Genomic DNA, 22,745 nt, shown 5'->3' with positions numbered 1-22,745 from the left:
TTGTATTAAATTGTCGTTGTTGTTGACCACCTCTTGGTATTTCGGCGTTGCATATCTTGCAAACAGCGAGTTTTACATCTTTTTCGGAAACTGTGAAAAAATTCCAGACCGGAGAACTCATGCTGCCTGTGCCAGCCTCATTCATGAGAGCGGATAAACAGTCGCAGGTTAATTAGCCACGCGCTGGAATGCGGGAAACAAAACAGTCTCATATAATATACGTCACGCGCAGAATGTCTCCGGTAAAAAAAAAATATATATATATATATATATATATATATTTGCGATCGGCTTTTCTGATCTGCACTTTGAGAGCACACCGATCAACCTGTTTAGGATCAATATCGGCCGATAACGATCTGCGGCCGATTGATCGGAGCATCCCTACCTATGGCTAACCACTTTCATGTTTTTTGGGCCTGTCCGAAAATCCAGTCATTTTGGAGGGAGGTGTCAACCGAGATAAATAAAATAATGGGGGTAGATTTAGATTTTTCTTTTGTTATTTTATATCTCGGTAAAATCCCGGAAACAGTCCTGCGTAAGGACAGGTAACTGTTGAAGATTCTTCTGGCAAGTGGTAGGAAAGCCATAACCAGAAGGTGGTTGCAACCAGTCCTCCAACATTGAACCAGTGGCATGGGATCATTCAAGAAATGTGCTGTATGGAGAGACTTACCTTTGTTTTAAGACTTCAGTTGGAGAATTGTATGGAACGCTGGGAAAAATGGATCGTGTATGCACCTTGAATAGTGTGACATTTGGCTATGATGTATGTGTATCTATGCATGACTGTGTAAAAGAATATTTTGATTTTAACTGTATCACCCATGATGACCTCATGTTTCTTGTACACGTAAATAAATAAAAAGTTCAAAAAAAGTTTTTTTAAAAGTTTTTTAAAAAAAGAAAGTAAATTCAACTTAAATATACTATTTAATCAAACACTTTTTATTTTGTGGGTGGCATTTGATCTATCTTATTTAGTGGTTTATTCCATTTACTATAATTTAAGTCATTTCCTGATTTGTTGATTTTAGTTTTTCATGTAAAATATATATATTTTCCAAAACTTTTAGGTGTAAAGATGCCTATAATATATGTTGTACTTTTGATTTTCTTTATGAAAAAATATAAAACATTTTATATATCAAATGTGTATTTTTGCAATTTTTTGAAATTGTATTTCATGTGCGGTTCACTTTTTGAAGATTGACCTTAATAAGAATAAAATGTAAAACAAATGCTGAAATTACAGCTGCACAATTAATGAAAATGATGTGGCTTTACTTGATAATATATCCTTGTTTGGTAAAAAAAAAGTTCATTTTTATGTTTTCTCTGATAATTTAAGTAACATAAAAAAAAAAGATTCCCAATTGGAAATTATATCGCAAATGCAAAATCATAAAAAACCCGCAATTATTCTATTTTTTTCTAATTGTGCACCCGTATCTTAAAATTTTTCTTGCTAGACTCCCCCATCACATTCTTATCAATGTGTTTCTATGTTCCTGTTATCTTTTCTCTTAGTCCTATTTCTCTCTTTCTTTCTTCCTCCAAAACCAAAAGAAGCTGAGATCAGTTTGAGTGCGTCGTGTGTTATTTAAGTGTAACTGACCAGAACGACAGAGTGTAGTCTCCCACGAACGTCTCACTCTCCCGCACCAGGAAGGTGCCGTCCTTGGCCCCGCCCTCGCAGTACTCCTGCAGGAGCTTCTCAGCCACCTGTCGCCCGTCACGACCTCCACCCAGCTTCCCGTGGAACCAGCGCTCCGCACAGTGCTGCTCGTTGTTGTTACACTCCTGACCGAGGGGAGGGAGCATCGTCTTCACCTGATCAATACTTATTATATCTTATTTATTTTTAATAATTATCTCCCTACCTCTTTCGCCTCGTCGTCATCCTCTTCATCGGTTGTCTGATAGTGAGACGTCTCCTCTGAGTAGTAAATCTTATTACTGGTCAGGACAAAATAGTGCGGAGTCCATGTCTGTGAATCACACACAAACCCATATGAGTAACACTCCCCAACACACTGACTGAGTGTGTGATGCAGACGGACACACTCACGTGGTCGATGGGGTCTTCCAGGTAGAGGATGCCGTTCTTCAGAGAGTTGCTGATGTCGTTTTCAGAGTAGCTGGCTGAACTCACCTCTTCATACAGCGTGCCTTCCACCAGTTTCTTGTGCTGTGGTAGAGGGGAGGAACATAAACACACTGAGGAATGTGGGAGCCTTTTTCTGCATGCAGGCACTGTGTTTTGGGATTTGAGACAACATGTTATTATTTATGGAGGTCTGAGATCTTGCTCAAGACCAATGGATTTTTATCAGTGTACAACAATTTTTCACAACAAATCCTGATAGTAGGTTTCTTTCTTCTGCTCTGAGGTTTGGGTAAGATGTTTCATGTTTTTGTTCATAAGGAAATGAGAACCGAAGGGATATCTTTTAAACTCTCAGATGGACCAAGTACAGAGCTGTCCAACCTCATGGATACTACCGAGGTGCCTTTGAGAAAGGTACTTGACCCCCAGGCCCTGTAACTGTTCACTGCTCCCAGTACAAAGATGTGTTAAATGCAGACACAATGTCTCCTTGTTCCCACCCACTCATTTAATGCAATCTATTAGGAGTTCTAATCGAGATAAGCAGCAGGTGGTTCCATTTCTCCGTTTGGAAAACCATTGAAGAAGAAGAGGGCGCAACAGGGTAACTACAAACAGTGACAAAGCAGACTGAAGTTTGACATTCCAATTTGTTTTTATGTAATCAAATGTATAACGAAAAAGGTTATATCAGATCTGTGACGAGCCATAAGGGAACTGTTTTAATTTGCCGCTAGCTTTTCCTTTTTTCAATTGCTCAGATGTTTTCAATTATTGATCATTTATCTGTAAAATTCATTGCTCTTTTATCGATACGTTACATTTACAGACCATTTACATGCATAGAAACCTATATAACACACTACAGGAAAGTAAAAACCCCAAAAAGCATAATAGGGCTTGAGCCTTCCCCTCCTCTACCTTTGTCTAGCCCGGTGGTCCCCCTCAGCGATGCTGCCTTTGGTCAGTGGTGCAACAATCCTGAAACCCTTAACCAAAGAAAGAGGTGTGTGTCTGTAAGCGTACCTTGATGAGGATCTTCCGGCGGAGCTGGTAGGGGGAGGGGAGCTCCTCTGCGTTGTTGTCTACGGGCTTGGTGAGCAGCAGATCTCCGAACACCTTCTTAAAGTGTGTGGCCATGTTCCTCTGCTGCACCACGCTGCAGTGGTCCTCGATGGACAAGACCACAGGATACCTGCACAAAGTTTGAATGTTTGATCTAAATAGGACTGAATGACCATGTTGTTTGCTCCCGTTGCAAATCTCACAGTACATTGCTTAGCTTTTGTGATATTAGTCCTGTCTGTTTCCCCACCTTCTCCGGATAATATACTCGCTACATACTGAGTACCTCATACTACCCCTACTTCAACAACCCAAACTATTCTTTTGGTATTCTCACCCAATCAGGTGTGACTTAAATAACTTGGTTAGCATTTATTAAAACTATGAAAACCATCTCCAAACGTACTCAGACGTAACAAAGGCGTGCTCTTTGATAGTGTGCAGCACATCCAGGAACTTGATCTTGGAGGTTAGTGTGTGGCCGTGGTAGATGATTGGCAGGTCGTCGGGTCCATCCCAGCAGTCCACTGAGAGCACAAAACACAGATTTATTTACAAACATGTTGTTCTATAAACAGATAATAACCCAATCCCCCCCCCCCCCGAGGATCAACAACATATTTCTAATCCTGATTCATTCGTTTTTTTATTTAGAATCGAATGTTGGGGACTCTCACGTTCAATGCAGCGGCAGCCCATCCTGAGGCAGCGGGCGTAAGCTTCCAGAGACGATTCACTGGAAAACTGATCACCCGTCAGGTAGCTGAGAGGGCAGGAACGTAGAAACAAGTTCAGAACTTTTCCTTAATTTAAGGGATGCAACTAATCATAGTTTGCACCATTGATTAATACAGATGTCAGTTATTCCATCTTTATTATTCAGTAAAAAACCCTGTTTAAAGGCATTAACAATTACACACATTTCATAGTCAGAACCAGAAAATAACCATCATTTAAAAAATGTAAGCTAAAATTGATTTAGATATTGTATTTTACACTTAGTAAATTAAGTCAATACCTTCAACAAATATAAGCTGGGATTTTGAGTTTAACTGCTGTTTAAAGCATGTCATACTTGTATCTAGCTGTCTTAAACACACATACAACTTGTAGTCAGGTCACAGTTTGAGCTAATGTCCACATGCTGTGATGAACAAGGCAAAAAATATACCTATGCTAGGCTAAGCTATATGCAAACATTGAACCAACAGATATAAAATTGAGCTCTATCCTTTCATATGACTCTAAATAAGACAAGGTTGAGTCTTCAAATCAACATTAGAACCTTTCTAAGCAACAGCTGTTCTTAAGACACAAATGTTGGGACGCACGTGTTGTGAGAAGAGGAGATCCAGTACTGAGAGAGCGGCCTTTTCATGTCATCAGCAATGACAGGGGACAGTTGAGGGTCACACACAGAATTCTCTTTAGAGAACAGGAACGTCAGGAACTAAAAACATAAAGCACCAGGCTGTGAAGCAGAAATAACTCTGCACAGATTTTTCAGGTTTTTCTTTCTTTGTCTCACATCATCAAGCTGTAGCATGGGCTCCGGCTGCGACCTGCCCCTCATGTACCCCGTGAGGAACTCTCTGACACGACACAGATCCGAGGCCCAGGACTCCTGAGAGGAGCCGGATACAGAAGTGAGTATAGAGCAGTTTTAAATAAACATTTTACTGTGACTAGTGATGAATCTGCTCAGTACCTTCTGATCCATCTGTAAGAACTTCTGGAAGTCGTAGAGGGAGATCTGACAAAGCTCCGGTCTGTCAACGTTCCTACAAACACAACGGTTTTTAAAATTTTGGATAGCAAATTAATAAAAGTTCAACAAAAGTTCAACTAAATGAGAGAGGGGGCTTGATGCATTATGTACAAATGGCTATCTGGCAACTGCTCCTATAACTCTACCTGACCCAGTTCTAATTAGGCCAAATTTAAAGGTAATGTTCCATACGTGTTAACGTTTAACAGCCATAGAGCGAACAGAAAAACATTCAAGTTCCATTAAATGGAAAAAACACATGGGAAAGTTTTATTTTCCAGCAAAAAAAGCTAGTAACAAGCTAATGCAGCTAAATGCCTCCTCTTCCATAATTTCCTATTAACTCTTTATCTGGGAGGCCATTTTCGCTATAAGAAACATAGCTAGTTTGCAATAAAAGCAAAGAGAACAAGGATGTTCTGTTTCTAAACAACATGTAGAGAACAATCCCTGGTAACCCATTAAAACTACTTCTTGCCTGAACTACTTGTTTACCACTAACTATGTATCTTTTATGTCAGATATAAAGTTCTGGATGAAGAAAAACAAACTTAGCTTTCCCGCTCAATGAAGCACTGAAGACATCCTCTAAAAATGTAGCGTTTTCTTTCTTTAGTACATTTATATATTTAGTGTGTGTCAGACTGGACTGATAGAAGGAGTGGGGGAGGTGAAGACGAGGGGGTGGACACTGAGGAAATGAGAGGTGGAGCAGGTGCAGGTGGAGGCGGAGGCGGAGGGACTCACCGCAGTGGGAAGGAGAGCTCCAGCTGCTCAATAATCTGAGGAAAAAAGGGGAGGGACAGGTGACAGACAGGTGTGAGGGAGCCAGGTGAAGCATTACCAGTCAGTGAACGAGGTGTGGGTCGAGTGCAGAAATACTCAAATACAGAACTGAAGAGCTGCACATAAACTTTAGATTTTTACACATGTTACTGGCTGGGTGTTGCAGATTCAAAATGCATAATTTACAAGATCCTAAAATATTCCTGTTGTTAGATATATAGAGCTGAGTTAAAAAACCTGCATCTCAAATCTAGGGATTATTTTTCATCATTATTTATTAATAAAAGGGTCATTTTGGTGGTATTGCAATCAAGCACATCTAAATCTCTCTTTATTATTAATATTATTATTATTATTAATATTAATATTATTATTATTATTAATATTATTATTATTATTATTATTATTATTGGGGCTAAAGCACTGAGCATGCATTTCATTTTTCCAGTGCATGCTGACTGAATTCAGTTATGCTGATATGGCTGCACATGTAAATATGTTTATGTTTACAAGTAATTGTGTATAAATGTATATTTAGGAAATCATCCTTCCCTATGAACTGTATAATTCAGTGCTTTGTAATCAGCCTTATTTTTATTTATGTCTTTTATTAGCTTTTTTTTGTTTGTTCTTGTTTCTTGGTTGTGCTTTACCTATACTCTATGTCAAAATATGAGTGTATATCCTGAGCAAAGTACATCTGTTAAAGTAATAAGCAGGACACAGCCAACCATTTGAGTTGCATACATCCAGCAGAGAACATCAAGTCTTCAGTTACATTCTTTCTGCTTGATAACGCATCTTTTTTTGCAGATTGAATTTCACTGTCATTCCTGCTCTGTTTCACTCTCAAACTCTTTTTTGATTCCGCAATTTGTTTTGCATGCCTTATGGCAAACATGGGGTGCCTAGAAAAGTACATAGAAAATATAAATTAAGCATTTGTTTATCTTCAGCACAAACGTAAGTGTGTACGGGTTCTACCACTGCAACACTTTTATTTTAAGTAAAGGATTTGAGTACGTCTTGTACTACAGTGTAAGTGTGTATCTGTGCAAACCCAAAAGTGACACTCACGCTCTTCTGTGCGTCGAACATGAGCGTCCTGTAGAGCTGGGAGAAGTTGGGGTAGGACAGGTCGTTCCTGGCCTCCACTTCCTGCGTAAAGAGGGAGGACAAGAGTTTATGTGACATCTTATCATCTAGGAGAGCACATTCAAAGAGGCAGAGGGTCTGACCTGCAGTTTATCTTTGAGAAATCGCGTGTTGGGGACTCTGTAGTTGATTTGAGGCAGCAGCACTTTCACATCCTTCACTGTGATACTGAAACAGAAACAAGATAAGAAATATAGATTAGAAAATCCAGGACTGTTTATCCAAACTGAAGACAAGAGTAATCGTAAAACCAAACTATAACGTCATTGCATCTTTTGGAGCACAACTCATAAAACTCCCAGTGATGCTGTATGTGTTGTCACCAGGAGGTGGCGCAATATGGTTTGAAGAACTGCTGTCAATGTCAAGGGCAGGTTGCACTAAAAACAACTAAGTCTGATAAGGTTCCTCTGAAGTAAAATCAATCAAACAAAACTCTTTTTAAGTCTACTCCTTGAGGTTCTCTTAAACCCTTAGCTTAAGGTTGTCTTCTTATCTTGGTCTTACACTTCTACACTACATTGCAAATAACTTGTTGGACGCTTTTATCCAAAGCGACTTACATACACTCATTACTGTGGACAATCCCCAGGGGAGCAACTTGGGGTGAAGTGTTTTGCCCAGGGACACAATGGCATGCTGACTGCAGGGGGGATTGATCATGTGCTCCCCTCAAATATGTTAGCAAAGTAAGGAAAACTACTTAAGATATCTCTGACACTACATTCCTGTAATTAGGGATTTATTTTCTCTTTCAACGCAGCAAATGTCCTAACACTTTTCTTAATAAGGAACAACTTTTAATGGATACTGTGCAACATCTTTAAGTAACTCTCTCAGCTAAGGGGAAAGCTTTAACTGTCATAATTATATGTATGACACATGTTCAAATGTGTGTTGTGCGTCATAGTTGTTGACAAAATACTATAATCTCTCAAAAGACACGTTAAAAAGCTGCTCTGAAGCCCCAGCTGTCCTGACATTTACACTTTCATGAATTCTGTGCAAACACCATCTACAGATATAATGAGTATCTTGAGAACAGCCAGTAAATGTGGGGACATTGTTTGATAAATAATAAAATAAGAAGTAACAAAAGAGATTATATGCCTAAAAGTTGTTGCAGTTTCAAATTCTGAGTGTCTGTCTTTGCCTCCACATCCTTTATTTTTCTAGGAGAAACACCACATGGATAACCACTTTCACTGATTAATAAAACACATGTAAGTGTCAGTAACAGAATGAGGAAGGAAGCAAGGGAGGCAGGTAGAAAGAGAAGAAGAATCCAGCTCAGTGCACCAAGAGGATCCTTTGGGGTCAATGACCGGCCTCACTGCCAGGTCTGATCCGCCCGCTTCCCTCTGTCTGGCTACTGTTACTATTTTCACAGGAGACAGGAAGTTGCCCTCTCCCAGCCCATCGCATCACTTCCTGCTCCTTATCAGCCAGTGGCAGGCAGTTTGTCCTGGAGCCGCTTCCACCCAAACAGAAGCCTGGACATATTAATGTGAGCACGAGACGGACATAGACAGAGAAAGGGTGTGTGATATTTGAATTTCAGGGTGTGGAGCACAAGGTCAGATCAGACCCCCAACAGTGCTCTTTGATGACATCTGGATCTGGTTTCACCAATGTGATAGGCCAATAAGTATCTATCACAGGCTCTGATTGGGTGTTGCATGTTTGTGGAGAATCACCCACCTGCCCTCGTGGCTCCTGTCCATGGCTTCAAACTGCTTCCTCAGCCACCTACAGGGGGAGGGGTGGAGAGAAAACAAGAGACTGACTGAGCGATTTTTATTGACATTAAATATTGAAAAGACAGACCTTTCTTGAAGAAAATACCAGTGATCGCTTACAGCTGTAATGCTGGACAGCATTGGTCAAATAAAAACCTTTCTTTTCGAAGAAATCAACGACTTACTCGGCAAATTTGTTAGCACAAAAAAGAACAACTTTTAGAATCTATTTGTTTTACAGTTTTAGCGCCAATACAGCAAATGTTCTGAGTGGGTGGAAAAATGTGAGTCTAACTGACAAAGTGGTTCCTCATTGGTAGCGAAAAAAACACTGTTATATAATAATAATTATAATAATAATCATAATAAAACATTTGATTTCAGGCGCATTTCATGACACCCAAGGACAACGTACAATTTGTTAAATATGCTAAGAGGTAAAAGCAACAGAACATGATAAAAACACAAACAGGAACTCATGTTACTCAGGCCTAATTCAAAGAGGCCCTATTAGGCTCCTATTAATAGGTTCTTATTTGTATTTTTTCCTCTACTGATTTAATGGTCAAAAAGCTCTTTATTTTTCTCATTATCACGTTCACTGTGTTGGAGCGCTGACCCATAAAAGCACAAGTGTCACAAGTTGATGTCATTATGTTACAGAAGTAAACAAAGGAGTCCAATTGAGGTGTTTCAGGCACTGTGTGGGAGAAAACCTCCCTCTAGAGGGAACTGTGGGATTTTAGCCTTTACATTTACAAAACATTATATAACACACGACAAGAAAGGAAGAAGCCCCAAAAGCTTAATTGGACCCCTTTAAGTCTTGCAATGTTTCACTTTTTGATACGATTAGATTCGCCCAAGTGAGGATAATTCACATATCAGTTTCACTTTGTAGCAACATTTCCATACTGTATTTGAAAGATGATGAGTCTACAGTTGACACAACAGTCATAAAAAAGACAAAATTAGCCATTTCCTTTCCTCTGACCATCTTCAAACATGTACGGCTCACATTATGTGGACAGCCTCCCTCTGTCCTCCTGTGCGCACCACAGCAGCCAAACCCACCTCCGCACATTCATCTTGAGTAAATATTTTCAGGCCAAAACAAATATTTGTGCTCTCCTCCATCCCGCACCTCCCTTTCCCGTGCAGGTCGCTACTTCTTTTGATACAACCAGATATCATTTCATCACACAGGAACATGTCATAGAAAATATAGTCACAAATGAGTAGTTCAGGGATGCATATCTATGACTTGGTCCATAAAGCTAATCACAAATAAGGATTTATTTAAACACTCCTAAATGATGGTCTTGATTATTTAACCGCTGTGTCTTGTGTTTGTTTCGTGTTGATTACTAGGTAAATAAATCAGCTAGTTGATTTGGTATTGGAAGAAAGTTGCAAAGTATTCAGGATTACTTTTAATGAGGTGAGTATTTCATTCCCGACAGAAAGTATATTAACTGGAGTATTTCTCAAGTCAAGAAGACATGGAACAGTTTCCCACATGGAGACACACCTGTCTATCTGCTGCGGTGCGGGCGCTCTCTGGGTGTCCATCATCAGCCAGTTGAGGCCAGTGATCCACATGTTGACCTCCTCCTCACTGAAGGCTGCAGAGAGACATAAAAAATTGGGATACAGTAGTGTCAACTTGTAATTCTTCGAATGCCAGAGTCAAGTTTAGGGAGCTAACAGCTAAAATCAATGTTTAAATCGTATTCAAAGGGAAAACCTTTTTTCTAGTTTAGTCTATTTCTTTTTAGTTGTTGTAACTATTTTTCAAAATGCTCTTCTTGTATGGGAATTGGAACCGTCAATCACCCTGTTAAAACTTTATTTATCCAATCATATATTGTTCAGCTTGTCAGCTCTTTATGTTTTATTTATTTTTGCTGACAACATTTCTAAGGACATTACATAGAGACGTTTTTAAGACTCTTCTCTATGGAGTTTGTATGAAACATTGACTATCAGATTAAAGTGCTGACTTTCAGCTTTTATTTTACATGGTTCACTGAAATCAACGTGAATAATCAGATCTGCTAACATGGAGTATTTTAATGACATTTAAAAAACTATTTCCTTTAATGTGAAACATGACAGGAATATTTTCCTTTCTCTTCATGCATTCAAGACTTTGGGTTATCTTGCTTCCACAACATGTCTCTTTTTAGACTAGTGGGAAGAAAACATGTAAAATACACATTTATATGTTTATCTTACTTCATTTTTGGATTTGCGTCTTGTAAACTCAGCAAAAGTAAGCATTAGATAATACCTCATTTGCCTATTAAAACATTACATCTCAGAAAATTAGCAAAGCAGAAAAAAAAACTGCTTTAATGTAAGAAATCAACTGGGGATGTTTAATGTAGTTTAAAGAACATTCTGTATGTAAACAAGGAATTGTCTGTAAGAGACTTTGAAATATTTTGAAAGTAATCTGGGTTTGCGGAGCATGAATCGTTATATTTGTGCTGTAAATGACTCATATATGAAACCTGGTAACTTGAAAGATGCTATGATCACATAAAAACTATTTTGTTTGACCAAGACGGATTATATTGAGCAGACAAGGTCTACACATAAAATATGTGAGGCAGTGTGTGACCTTTAACAGAAACGACTGTGAGCAACACATTGGGAATCATCATAACACACACACTGACCGGCCACACTGAGCGTCCTGAGGCGAAACTCGAGGCCGTAGAGCACGATGAAGCAGTGGGCGGCGTCCAGTTTGCGGGCCTCCTCCGGGTAGCGCTCGAAATCGCGGGAGCCCTTCCCCAGCCGCAGCTCCCGGATCTCTCGTATGTCGACTGGAGGAGGGAGGAAGGAAGGAAGGATAGTGTTGCATGAACACAAATATGCACACCCATAAATCACAGTTTAGCACGTTGTTCATTTCCCTGCCAGACACACAAAAATCTGCTGCCGGAGGACTCAACAAATGTACTTTGTGTGAGCCAACAAACACACAAACATGTCAGCTGTTGGTGGCAGGATGCTCCCAAATTCTGAGAAGGCTTTTAGCAGCGTAGATGACCAACAACAACTTTTTTCACATATTTTTGGGTCAACAAATCCCTAAACTTTATAGCTCAAAGTCCCTTTAAAACCTAGATGGAGTAACTTTCAGTATCAAAATAGACAGCTGGATTTGACCCCTAAAGATGGAAGTGAAATCCTTAAAATGTCTCTCAAGCTCCTCAGTCTGCTCTGAGATTAATGATGAAGTGTTTTACTGACAGTTGTTTAAAATATAAAACAGAATTCTCAAATATCCTTCTGTGCATCTAAAGATTAGATTATGTAAGACATTTTTTTTGTTGTTGGGACACGTAATAATAATTATTTCACGCTGTCACTGACAGCTATAGTCGTTTAAGGATCCGTTTAGCATCCATACATTTTAGCAAATTGCACTGTGGGATTGTTAGCAGCAAAGCACCCAAATAACACTAAATATAGAACATTTAGTACACTATACAGTAAATGGATAGTCATTTTGGATGCAAGTTTAGTGTTCAAAGATGGCTGAAGTGTGTTTTTTTCAGAAAGACAGTTTGCAATTTAGTTTATCTAGACCATCAAGATATATTCACACCTTTGTATAAAGGCTGTTTAAATTATAAGTCATTTTACCCTTTTTAAGGATGTTAGTCGTAGTGCTTGGCGGAATACTGTTTTATACCGGATACCGTGAACTTTATACCATATGACATGATTTTCTTTTTATGAAATATGGGATTTTTCATGTACTGCAATTCCGCTGAAAAAGTGGAGAAGGGTGCTGCTGAAATGCATGCTGAGGTATAATGGCAATGAGTAGCGTAGTAATATGTGAAGCTGAATCTAAAGATGGATACTGAAGAAAATGAGACTGGAGATGGAGATACATATGACACACAAGAAGAGCTTATGCTGAGGAAGAGCTGTGTCTGTCGTTTGGAGGTTTTTTGGATTCAAATAGAAATGGTTCTTATGTGGTACGCAAAGCTAGCACAATAACATCATTTACATTTAGCAGGTGTTTCATGCATTCGGATTCCTTCACCACATAACACTCATGAGGGCCACCACTGATCAGGCTTTTTTTTTGTGGGGCCAAAACGTATAAATCTAAATACATTTCCAATCCATCCATCCATCTTCTCCCGCTTTTCTGTCAGGGTCGCGGAGGTAACTAACTCCAGCAGAGAGCCCCAAACTTTCCTTTCCCTGGCCACATCAACCAGCTCTGACTGGGGATTCCAAGGTGCTCCCAGGCCAGCGAAGAGATATAATCCCTCCACCTGGTCCTAGGTCTACCCCTCGGTCTCTTCCCAGCTGGACGTGCCTAGAACACCTCCCTAGGGAGGCGCCCAGGTGGCATCCTCACTAGGTGCCCGAACCACCTCAACTGGCTCCTTTCAACGCGAAGGAGCAGCGGTTCTACTCCGAGTCCCTCCCGGATGACTGAACTTCTCACCTTATCCCTAAGGGAGATACCAGTCACCCTGCGGAGAAATCCCATTTCGGCCGCTTGTATCCGCGATCTCGTTCTTTCGGTCATGACCCATCCTTCATGACCATAGGTGAGGGTAGGAACGAAGATGGCCCAGTAGACAGAGATCTTTGCCTTCTGGCTCAGCTCTCTTTTCGTCACAACAGTGCGGTAAAGCGACTGCAGTACTGCTCCCGCTGCTCCGATTCTCCGGCCCATCTCACGCTCCACTGTTCCCTCACTCGAGAACAAGACCCCGAGATACTTGAACTCCTTCACTTGGGGTAAGGCTTCATTCCCTACCTGGAGTGGACAGTCCATCGGTTTCCTGCTAGGAACCATGGCCTCAGATTTGGAGGTGCTGATCCTCATCCCAGCCGCTTCACACTCGGCCGCGAACCGATCCAGTGAGTGCTGAAGGTCACAGACCGATGAAGCCATTAGGACCACATCATCTGCAAAAAGCAGAGGTGCAATCCTTAGCCCACCGAACTGCAGACCCCCTCCCCCACGACTACGCCTCGAAGTCCTGTCCATGAATATCACAAACAGATTGGTGACAAAGCACAGCCCTGGCGGAGGCCAACCCTCACCGGAAATCGGTCCGACGTGCTGCAGAGGACCCGGACATAGCGCTCGCTTTTGGAGTACAGAGATTGGATGGCCCTGAGTAGAGACCCCCTCACCCCATACTCCCGCAGCACCTCCTACAGTATCTCCCTGGGTCATATGCCTTCTCCAAATCCACAAAGCACATGTAGACCGGACTCCCAGGCCCCCTCCAGGATCCTTGCGAGAGTGAAAAGCTGGTCCGTCGTTCCACGACCAGGGCGAAAACCGCATTGTTCCTGTTCAATCTGAGGTTCAACAATCGGCCGGATCATTGAATAATAAATAAATACTGTGATATGAGTTATCATTTGGAAAAATACTGTGATATGAGTTTTTTCTCTTACACCCCCGGCCCTAGTTTGTCGGTATGACTGGGTTTGGAATTTGGTTGCCTGCTAATTCTGCACTGGTATCTAAAATAAATACAATATATTTGTAAATATACAATATAGTTAAGTGTGACAGGATCCTACATGTGGACATTCACTTAAAAAACAAGAAAGAGATGATGGATGCACTTTATTTTTCACATTTTATCAAACAAATGTCTTTATTTGAGTTAGTTGCCCCCTAAGCTTTCTATTTGTGGGAAGGAAAGTGAATGGTATCAATTAAAGGATGATTAAAGTAAAGATAAAGTATATTTGAGGGGTATCTGTGCAGAAATGGCAGAAAAGGGGGCGGCTGTGGTCTGTAGGGGCATGGAGTTTGGACCGAAGGGTCGCCGGTTCATGTCCCAGTAGGACCAAAGAAATATTGAGTGTGGACTGGTACTGGAGAAGAGCCTGTTCACCTCCTGGGCCACTGCCGAGGTGCCCTAGGGCAACGGAACCAAATACCTAACTGCTCCCTGGCTTTCTCTCCACTCTGGAACCTCTCCTTGCATGTGCACGTATGCATATACACACTTTTGTACTTGTATCTTTACAACAAAAATGCATGTGCGTGTGTGCATGAATATAACTGACTGTATGTGTATGTAACAAAAAGCATGTGCGTGTACAAAAAACAGACTGGGAAACTGAATTTCCCCCTAGGGGGAACAATAAAGGTCCATCTTTCTTTTCTTTCTTTCAGAATACAATTCTTGTCCTGAACAATTTCGGAAACACTGCCTTTTCTTTTTGTCTACTTATCTGTAAGTCATCCCTACATAAATGAACAGTTAGTGAAGGTGCATGTTGCAGCAGAAGGGTTAACAGTGGAGAGGAGCGAGGCGCCTGACCACAGAGTCTGAAGTAAACTCTGCACTCTCCTTGGACACTTGCAGCAGTCGACACACCCACAAAGAAAACCCCGACTTATTGACTTAGCAGATGTCTTGTGCAAACACACATAAAACATACACTCATAGATGCTCCGGCATGCGCACAGAATACACAGGCCCACTGTAACGTACACACAACTGAGTGTTACTCCTTCTGCCAAGTGAACAGGAATAAAGTGGAGAGGAAAGACTTTTCCATATCAAAACGTCCTTCTGTGCTAAAGGGATCTGCACAATAGGTAGACAGCAGGGGGACACAGCGGACTGAATATTCAAAACCGGTCATAACAAGCCGTGCTCAGCAGGTTGTAGATAATGTAGAATATACATCAAGAGGGGAAATCTGGTTCCTATCTGAGCCTCCTGCATGTGGAGATGACAGAGAGCAGGTTTGGCATGAGATTAAGAGAGCACTCCATTATTCTCAGATGGAAATGTGTCCGTAATTTAGTGTGAAGATGGTTCAGAGATGGAAGCAGCAGAAGAACTAAAGTTTTAACCTGAATATGACCCCCTCTGATCAAACGCTTTTAAAGGAACGCTTTGCAACAATTTCCCAAACCTTTCCCAGGAATTGAAATACTTATATATCATGATTTTCTATATTCTTCTTATCTTTCAAGAAAAACAATAAAACCTACAACTTATGTATGTACTTAAAAGCATGGTGAGTATGGTTAAAGTCTGATATTTCTCCTTTTCCGGTACCGTAGAGCTCCATTGTTGTCCAAAACTATTCAAATCCATCAATAAGCCACACCGTTGCACTGCTTTATTACCATGAAAACTGAAAAAAAAAGACATGCATGCACGCACGCACACACACACACACACACACACACACACACACACACACACACACACACACACACACACACACACACACACACACACACACACACACACACACACACACACACACACACACACACACACACACACACACACACACACACACACACACACACACTGTAGTTTATATTGACTCATTCCCAGACACACCTCAAATAACCACTAAAGCACCAAATGTGGATTCGTCCGCCACTGAAAATAGTCCCTAAGAAATTCCCTATTTCCTCTCATTTTGGTAACATCCTGATATTTCATAAAACACCAGAGTGTCCAGCTGTTTTTGGGAAATATTGTGCCTTGTATATATATATATATATATATATATATATATATATATATATATATATATTTGTGTGGTGTTTTTAAAGAGTTACGTCTTCACTTGTAGAGAGCAAGTCAGACAGTTTTCAGCGATTTTGCTGACATAAGAAAACTATACAATAAATCGTTCTTATTCTGTGATCAGAAAAGCCTGCCGTCATAGGAGTGATAAACCGTTAAACCTTTACAGAGAAAGCTGCAGGGCATCTGGACCAAACTCCATCCATCCTGATTAACAATGACAACTGTAGATCATATTATTTCAAGCTATCAACATGAGACACTTACTCTGATTCTTGTTTATTCAACTTAAAAATGAATTATTCATGGTCCAAGTTATCATTCTGTAGCCTGACAAAAGGAAACTCAGCACACAGTTGTTTTTCATTGTTAACTGAACCCATTGTTCTTCTTTTTTGCTGTGTTTTCAAAGGCAAAAAGTGGAGAGAAAGAAATCTAAAAAGCTTTAAGTGTTTTTACTGAAACCAAGGTTGGACGATCACATTGATACTAGCAAGATATGTGAGTAAAAAGTGTTTCACAGTCCCAGGCAACCCATTTTCCATCCAGAGTAATATAAAAATACCCCAGAAGCCCGGTATTTGTTTACCTCAGGTCTTTCCCTTTATTACTTCCTCCTATTTAGTGTGGACCTTGGAAACACAACCTGCCTGCCTCACTCCTGAACACACAGACACTGATAGGGAAAGTACACACAAACACCATTCCTCCCACTTTGGCCTTTACTCCTGGTCCAGGCTATAAACATGGTTGTGATAGAGAGACACACACAACTGCTTTAAAGAAACAGTCCGATATAAACTATGATGGAGGGGGCGGTCGTCTAACAGTGGGCCAACTGGAGACACATCAGAGGATAAGATACTGTCAGTCTTGTAGAAAAAGTCCTCTTTAGAGAAGCTCGTAAACTCACCGACTCTCTTTCTCTCAGTGGTTGAAAGTTCCCTGAATGCACCACGGGCTGTGTGCAACGGCTGACCTGAAACCACCAGCCGTGGATAATTGCAGAGCCTTTTCACCGAAACAAACTGTTCCTGATACAGCTGGTGACATCACTCCCTAACAGATGGCAGAAGTATACTTGGGAAATTATAAATCGCAGGGAAGCAAACAAGGAGAGAATGAAAAATAGGCAAAGGGCTGGTTATAAAATGGATAAACAAATGGATGTATGGGAGGCCGATATAGAAGTGTTGAAAAAATGTTGCTAACAAATTTAAAGGGGGTCAGTTTAGAGCAGGGGTGTCCAGACTTTTTCCACTGAGGGCAGCATACAGAAAAACATACGAAGGGCTGGGCCACTCACTACAGTAGAGATGAGGTATACTGCCTCATAGGTTAAGTTATAAGTTAGCAAAATCAATCAAATGAAGGTAAATTATACTTGATGTTTGAAAATGTTTCGAGAAAAAAACAGCCTACATCCCAACTCTCCATAGAGTTTCATTTATTCTGTTGGGAGCTCATTCCTTGAAGCAGAAACCTCAGATTGCTTATAATAAGGGGAAATATGAAGGGTACATTTCAAGCTTGTTATGTAAATAAGTTATTGGGCTTTTTCTTAATTTCATTTATTTGACGTTTATTTAACACATGAGTACTGTGTAATATATGTTTACATTTATATTTAAGAAGTAGAATATAAGACAAGCACAAGTTTCATGTGTGGGCCATACTCCATTACACCTTTTAAATTGGCTGAGGGCTGATTCAAAGGGACCACGGGCCGTATTTGGCCCCCGGGCCATAGTTTGGACACCCCTGGCTTAGAGCATGGCAGAGGGTTTTACCCACTTATCCTTAGGTTGAACTTTCATTTAAACATGGGAAAAGATTAAATAATGAATGAGCTGTTCAAAATTAAACAGCTGGAAGCACAACGGACAGTTGTTGCCTTTTTAGTATAACAACTAAATGAATTTGAGCTTGGAACAGCCCTACCATTGATTTTTGTCAACTACAAAGTTGCTCTATAGCTTCACAGAGCTAAAAGAAGCTGAATCTAAAGGAGGTTTATGTGCTTTAGTCTTTGAAAAGGACCATTTCAGTTTGCAACCTTTAGCAAAATCACACTTCAATTAATCTCTAATGGTGCAAATCACCAACCAGCGCCGTCCGTGTCCCTGCTTCCTGCAGAAGATGCTGGACCTTTTGTTTTCCCGCAGCAAGCCAGTCCTTCAATCTGAGACGGGAAGCGAGACACTCCCTGATAACCCCATGCTTCCTGTGCCTAAGAATTTAATACCCCCGCTGTTTGCCAAGGCGCTCATCTCAGGAAAAAAACAGCAAAGCTGAAGGAGGAACCTTGTTACAAAGCAAACGCTAGAAATTAGGCAACAAAAACAAAGGAAGGAGAAGCAGGAGAGTGGGGGGAGCTGAGACTTCTGAGAACAAAAGCATCAGATGAACGACTGTGAACTTCAGAATGAAAGTGGAAGACTGGGAAAGTGAAATGGGATGTCAGAGAACGTCTTGAAAATGAGAAGGGTGTTTAGAGGGTATGTGGGGGAGGAAATTGGGAAAGGCAGCTGGAGGAGGAAAATGAAGAGAGAAGGAGGAGGAGGAGGTTGAGGAATGGGAAGCTGGGAAATAGAGGAGTGGGAGATAAAGTGAAGGAGAGACCCACTCAGTTCCTGGAATGTTCTGGTGGGTTTGTCCAGAGGGAGGTCATTTGTAAAGCGCAGTTTGTGGGTTATGAAGGTGTGTGTGTGTGTTTATGTGAAAACAGTAGTTTCATCGGGGTGGGATTGTGTAGATGTGGTCTGATGAGAGGTGGAGGTGTTAGCCAGGGTTTCCTGCACGCTCAGGCTTGTAGTTGTTGTTCTTGGATTAGCAAAGGCGCCGTTTATGCGGTTTATGATTATGGATAAATAATTGACAAGGTTCCCCGAGCAGAAACAACAGCTACATGTGTTCAGCAGCCATTACTCCCGGAGCTTTCGTAGAATGATAGGGGGATGGGATTACTGAGAGGGGAAAGAAGAGGAAACTGCAGTGGCTCTGAGTCAAGAGCACTGTAGTACATGCAAAACAGAAACACAAGCAATTTAGGAAAACATCTTACCCTCACATGCAGGATATTCTGGAAATATTAAGAAACACTGCAAAAATACAGAAAAGGTTGCACCACGCGTCAAGTAAAGTAACGCACTGTCAAAATGAGCACACATTTAGACCACAGAAACACAAATATAAATACGAACCACCAAAATAAAAACATCTGCAAATAAATATAAACAGGGCAAATGTAGATGTTCTGTGCACATTTAAATACAAAAATGCACAGAAAATATACATTAGGGTTACAAATATAAAAAAATGTGTTTCAAATTCATTAAAACACTGAAAGTATAAATTTGCAACAATGCTTAAAATACAGTAACGCACTGCAAATATAAATACGCACCACAAAAAAAAAGCTTAAAAAAAAGTCATAAAGAAACACACTGCAAAAACTCAACCACGCTTTGAACACAGTAAAAAAACTACTAATATAAATACGCACTACAAAAAAAAAAGCTGCAATCAAATATAAGATGAATACACGGTGCACCTTAAGGAACCCTTGGAAATAAAAAAACGACCTGAAAATAAAAAATTGTTGCCAAGAACAGAAACTAAAACAGGTTTCCAGAGGACAGAGAGATGAACCCGGCTGGACACGTGAATTGTTGCTATAATTTTAGGCATGCAGTGTTACTGAAGTGGACGAGCCATTGATGGTGTTGGCTAATGGGCTTTACGTTTAAACATTCTGATTCCCTTTACTGATGTAGAGCACTTAATATTTTAGATACACTGGTTATGCACAAGTGATGTGACACAGGCTACAGTAGTATAACAGAGTTGAGTCATCTGAAAACTGGCAACAAGTCGTGTGTTGTTGTATGTTTATCAGTCCCTATCACCAGGAAACTAATTTGTTCTGAATTCAGTTCTTTTTCTCAGTTCTATATTTGTGTTTTTTTGTTATGGTTTGGTTTTTGTCATGGTGTTTTTCTTTATTTACTGCAAAATAATCAACTGTTGCGAGGTGATAGAAAAACAAACCTGACAGCAGAAAAACGTTTTCCTATCTCGCAGGGGAGGAGTCTATTTCTTTTTTCTAAAGGGCGCTACCATGAAGTCTGAGAGTTAGAATAACACATGGCAGACAGAAGGAAACTCTATCATGCCAGTTGTGAATGCCATACGTTTTCCTCGGTTCTAACGGACACTGTAACAAATCCTCCCCGAGGCCACAAAATCCAGGGCGGAGACAATAGACCTCCACACCCAGACAGGCAGTGCTCCAATGGGCCGATACACCAGCACAACAACAGCCTGCAGCTCTAAGTATTCTCTGCCACTTGACTCGGGTCCAGCAGCAAGGACTCAGGATCCATGTGGCAGCAGCATGCTAGATGTTGTCTGGAGAGTGAGTGGCATGCTGACATGGAGGGAGAGAAGGTCACAGGGTCAGGATGCGGCTGTCTGCTGAAGCAGTCGTGACAGCGCCTCAGCTGCAAGTTGGGGTCGGGATGGGGAATTGGGGGGGCAGAGAAGGGATGGCCTAATGCAGCATCATTTCAAACACAGTGATATTGTTGCACCAAAGCATCCAAACAGATTTTTTAAATACTAGCGCTAGTATGATACCTGCGTTTTAGTCAAGCCTTTTTTTTTTCTCAAATGTTGACATATGGAATCGCATTTTGACAAAAAAAAATCATTTTTTGAATCAAGAGCTGCTATTTTTCTGAAGCCTTCAACCACACGCCATAGTCTCATAATCTAAACTTACTCTATGTGAACCGTTTTTAGCAAAGAATTGTTCTAATAAAAGATAGTCCTGATAAAAAGCTGTGGATTTTGAGGTCCATGGCTGTTCTTCAAACACCGGAAAATAACTTCTACAAAGAAATGGGGCGGCTTTCTTTCTCAAATGCATTTTTCCACCACAAATAGAATTCCATTCACCTAAATAACTAAACATCTCAGCATATTAAAAATATGTCCTGTACAGTGCTATAGTTGCGAGTGAGTAATTATGTCTTTCATAATGTAAATATAGTGAAAATACGTAAAAACAAGGCGACAACTTCATAGTCGATTGTCCTACGTCTTGGTTTTAGTCGACCAAGGTATCTTTGGTCACTGCTTTTTTCATGCTGAACTTATTTCGCAAAAACAAACAGAGGATTTCAAGTTGTGATTTTTTTGATTATTCTTTAGTGGAAAAAACCTTTTACTGTGGATTAAAATCAACCATAAAAAGTTTGGAAAGAACTGCTTAGACAGCTGCACAATGAGGAAAGGCTGATCCAAGTGTCTGCTTCTGTATTTGTCAGCATTTTCTCAGACATTTCAGCCTCTTCTGATTTCGGAATCTGCCAGGCACACTAAAAGATGCAAAGAGGTGTATGCAGTGTGACTGAGACACCTCAGGGACATAATGTACTGTAATTAGTACCTTCTCTTCTATGCATGAACTGATTATGAGCCCGGTGGGACCACTTCTCAGATCAATACTCACCCTCTCCTTCTATTTTGTCGGGGTTTCTGCTCCACACTATCTGTCGCATGTCCTGCCTTATCTGGAAGGTTCTCCTCTCGGGCTTCTGGGACTTCTTCTGGTAGAAGATAGTCATCACTGTCCCCATCTCCAGGCTGTGGAGGATACGGGGCCCAGCCTCTGTCCAGTCCAGCATCCTGGAGGCTGTGACCGGGCCAGGGGCCTCGTCGGCACAGCCATTGAACCTGGCTGCACACATCTTCACTGCATATCTACCTTTTCAGGATTATTTAATGGACTTAAAACTGTGGCAGAGGTTTTAAATGTGATTAAACACAAGCTAAAAGACACTCACAGCTTAACATGGAAATGTCTAGGATGTGAATGATCCTCTGGTCCTCTGGAGGGGGAGTGTATCCCTGTGTTATCCTTTCCAGATGCTTCTGGCAGCACACCACTGAAATCCTCTCGGAGTGAGCTCTCATCACCGCTGGACTCAGGTTTCCACCCCTTAGGTGCTGAGCATTCAGACTACGACAGCAAACCCACCACAGACCGGATTCAAATCCACTCCTGGGGCAGCAAGATGAGTCTATCCAACAAATACTCCTCGCGTTTGGGGTAAACTAAGTCGAGTGGCGCCGAGTTATGTAATGACATGTCGGAGAAACACCCGGAGGAGAGTGCAGCCGGACGGCTGAGAGGAGGACGGGCATTGAGGGGCGCTCTGTGGCGGCTTCACGGAGACGGAGCGACCGCTCTCCTATCTGTCGAACCATTCTGCTCTGCTCCCCCCCTCACACACTCCTCTTTCCCGGGCACAATTCTCCGAAGTCAGGGTGCATTCTACTAGAGGGGAGGAACCGTAGAGGCGCGGGGTTGTAGCGGTAAAATACGCGGATATGTCCCCCACTTTCTCCCTCTCTCTGCCTCTACGTCTGCTCCGCTCCACCGCCAGAGAGGTCTGAGAGGAAATTAGGGCTAGCAGACCGGAAAAGCTTGATCTGATTTTTTCCTCTTCTGTGCTATGGTATATCTGAGGGAGGATGAG

The 22,745-nt window shown here is 41.2% G+C and overlaps 1 protein-coding gene across 1 annotated transcript in view; it reads right to left on the bottom strand.

Annotated features, from left to right (window-relative positions):
- LOC134869081 (1-phosphatidylinositol 4,5-bisphosphate phosphodiesterase gamma-1-like) overlaps positions 1 to 22,713 on the bottom strand; it is a 43,680-nt gene extending 20,967 nt beyond the window's left edge. Inside the window, 16 exon segments of the mRNA XM_063890497.1 lie at positions 1,622 to 1,806; positions 1,887 to 1,994; positions 2,075 to 2,194; positions 3,140 to 3,308; positions 3,585 to 3,705; positions 3,856 to 3,941; positions 4,510 to 4,628; positions 4,707 to 4,802; positions 4,887 to 4,959; positions 5,694 to 5,728; positions 6,810 to 6,890; positions 6,971 to 7,055; positions 8,589 to 8,636; positions 10,158 to 10,251; positions 11,311 to 11,460; positions 21,716 to 22,713. Of these exon segments, the coding sequence (XP_063746567.1) occupies positions 1,622 to 1,806; positions 1,887 to 1,994; positions 2,075 to 2,194; positions 3,140 to 3,308; positions 3,585 to 3,705; positions 3,856 to 3,941; positions 4,510 to 4,628; positions 4,707 to 4,802; positions 4,887 to 4,959; positions 5,694 to 5,728; positions 6,810 to 6,890; positions 6,971 to 7,055; positions 8,589 to 8,636; positions 10,158 to 10,251; positions 11,311 to 11,460; positions 21,716 to 21,953 (1,808 nt within the window). The 5' untranslated portion in view covers positions 21,954 to 22,713.
- Positions 22,714 to 22,745: the final 32 nt, after the last annotated feature.

The sequence above is a fragment of the Eleginops maclovinus genome, chromosome 9 (genome assembly GCF_036324505.1).
Source record: "Eleginops maclovinus isolate JMC-PN-2008 ecotype Puerto Natales chromosome 9, JC_Emac_rtc_rv5, whole genome shotgun sequence".
NCBI lineage: Eukaryota > Metazoa > Chordata > Actinopteri > Perciformes > Eleginopidae > Eleginops > Eleginops maclovinus.
Note: the sequence above shows the minus strand (reverse complement) of the source record. Positions and strands in the feature narration are given on the sequence as shown.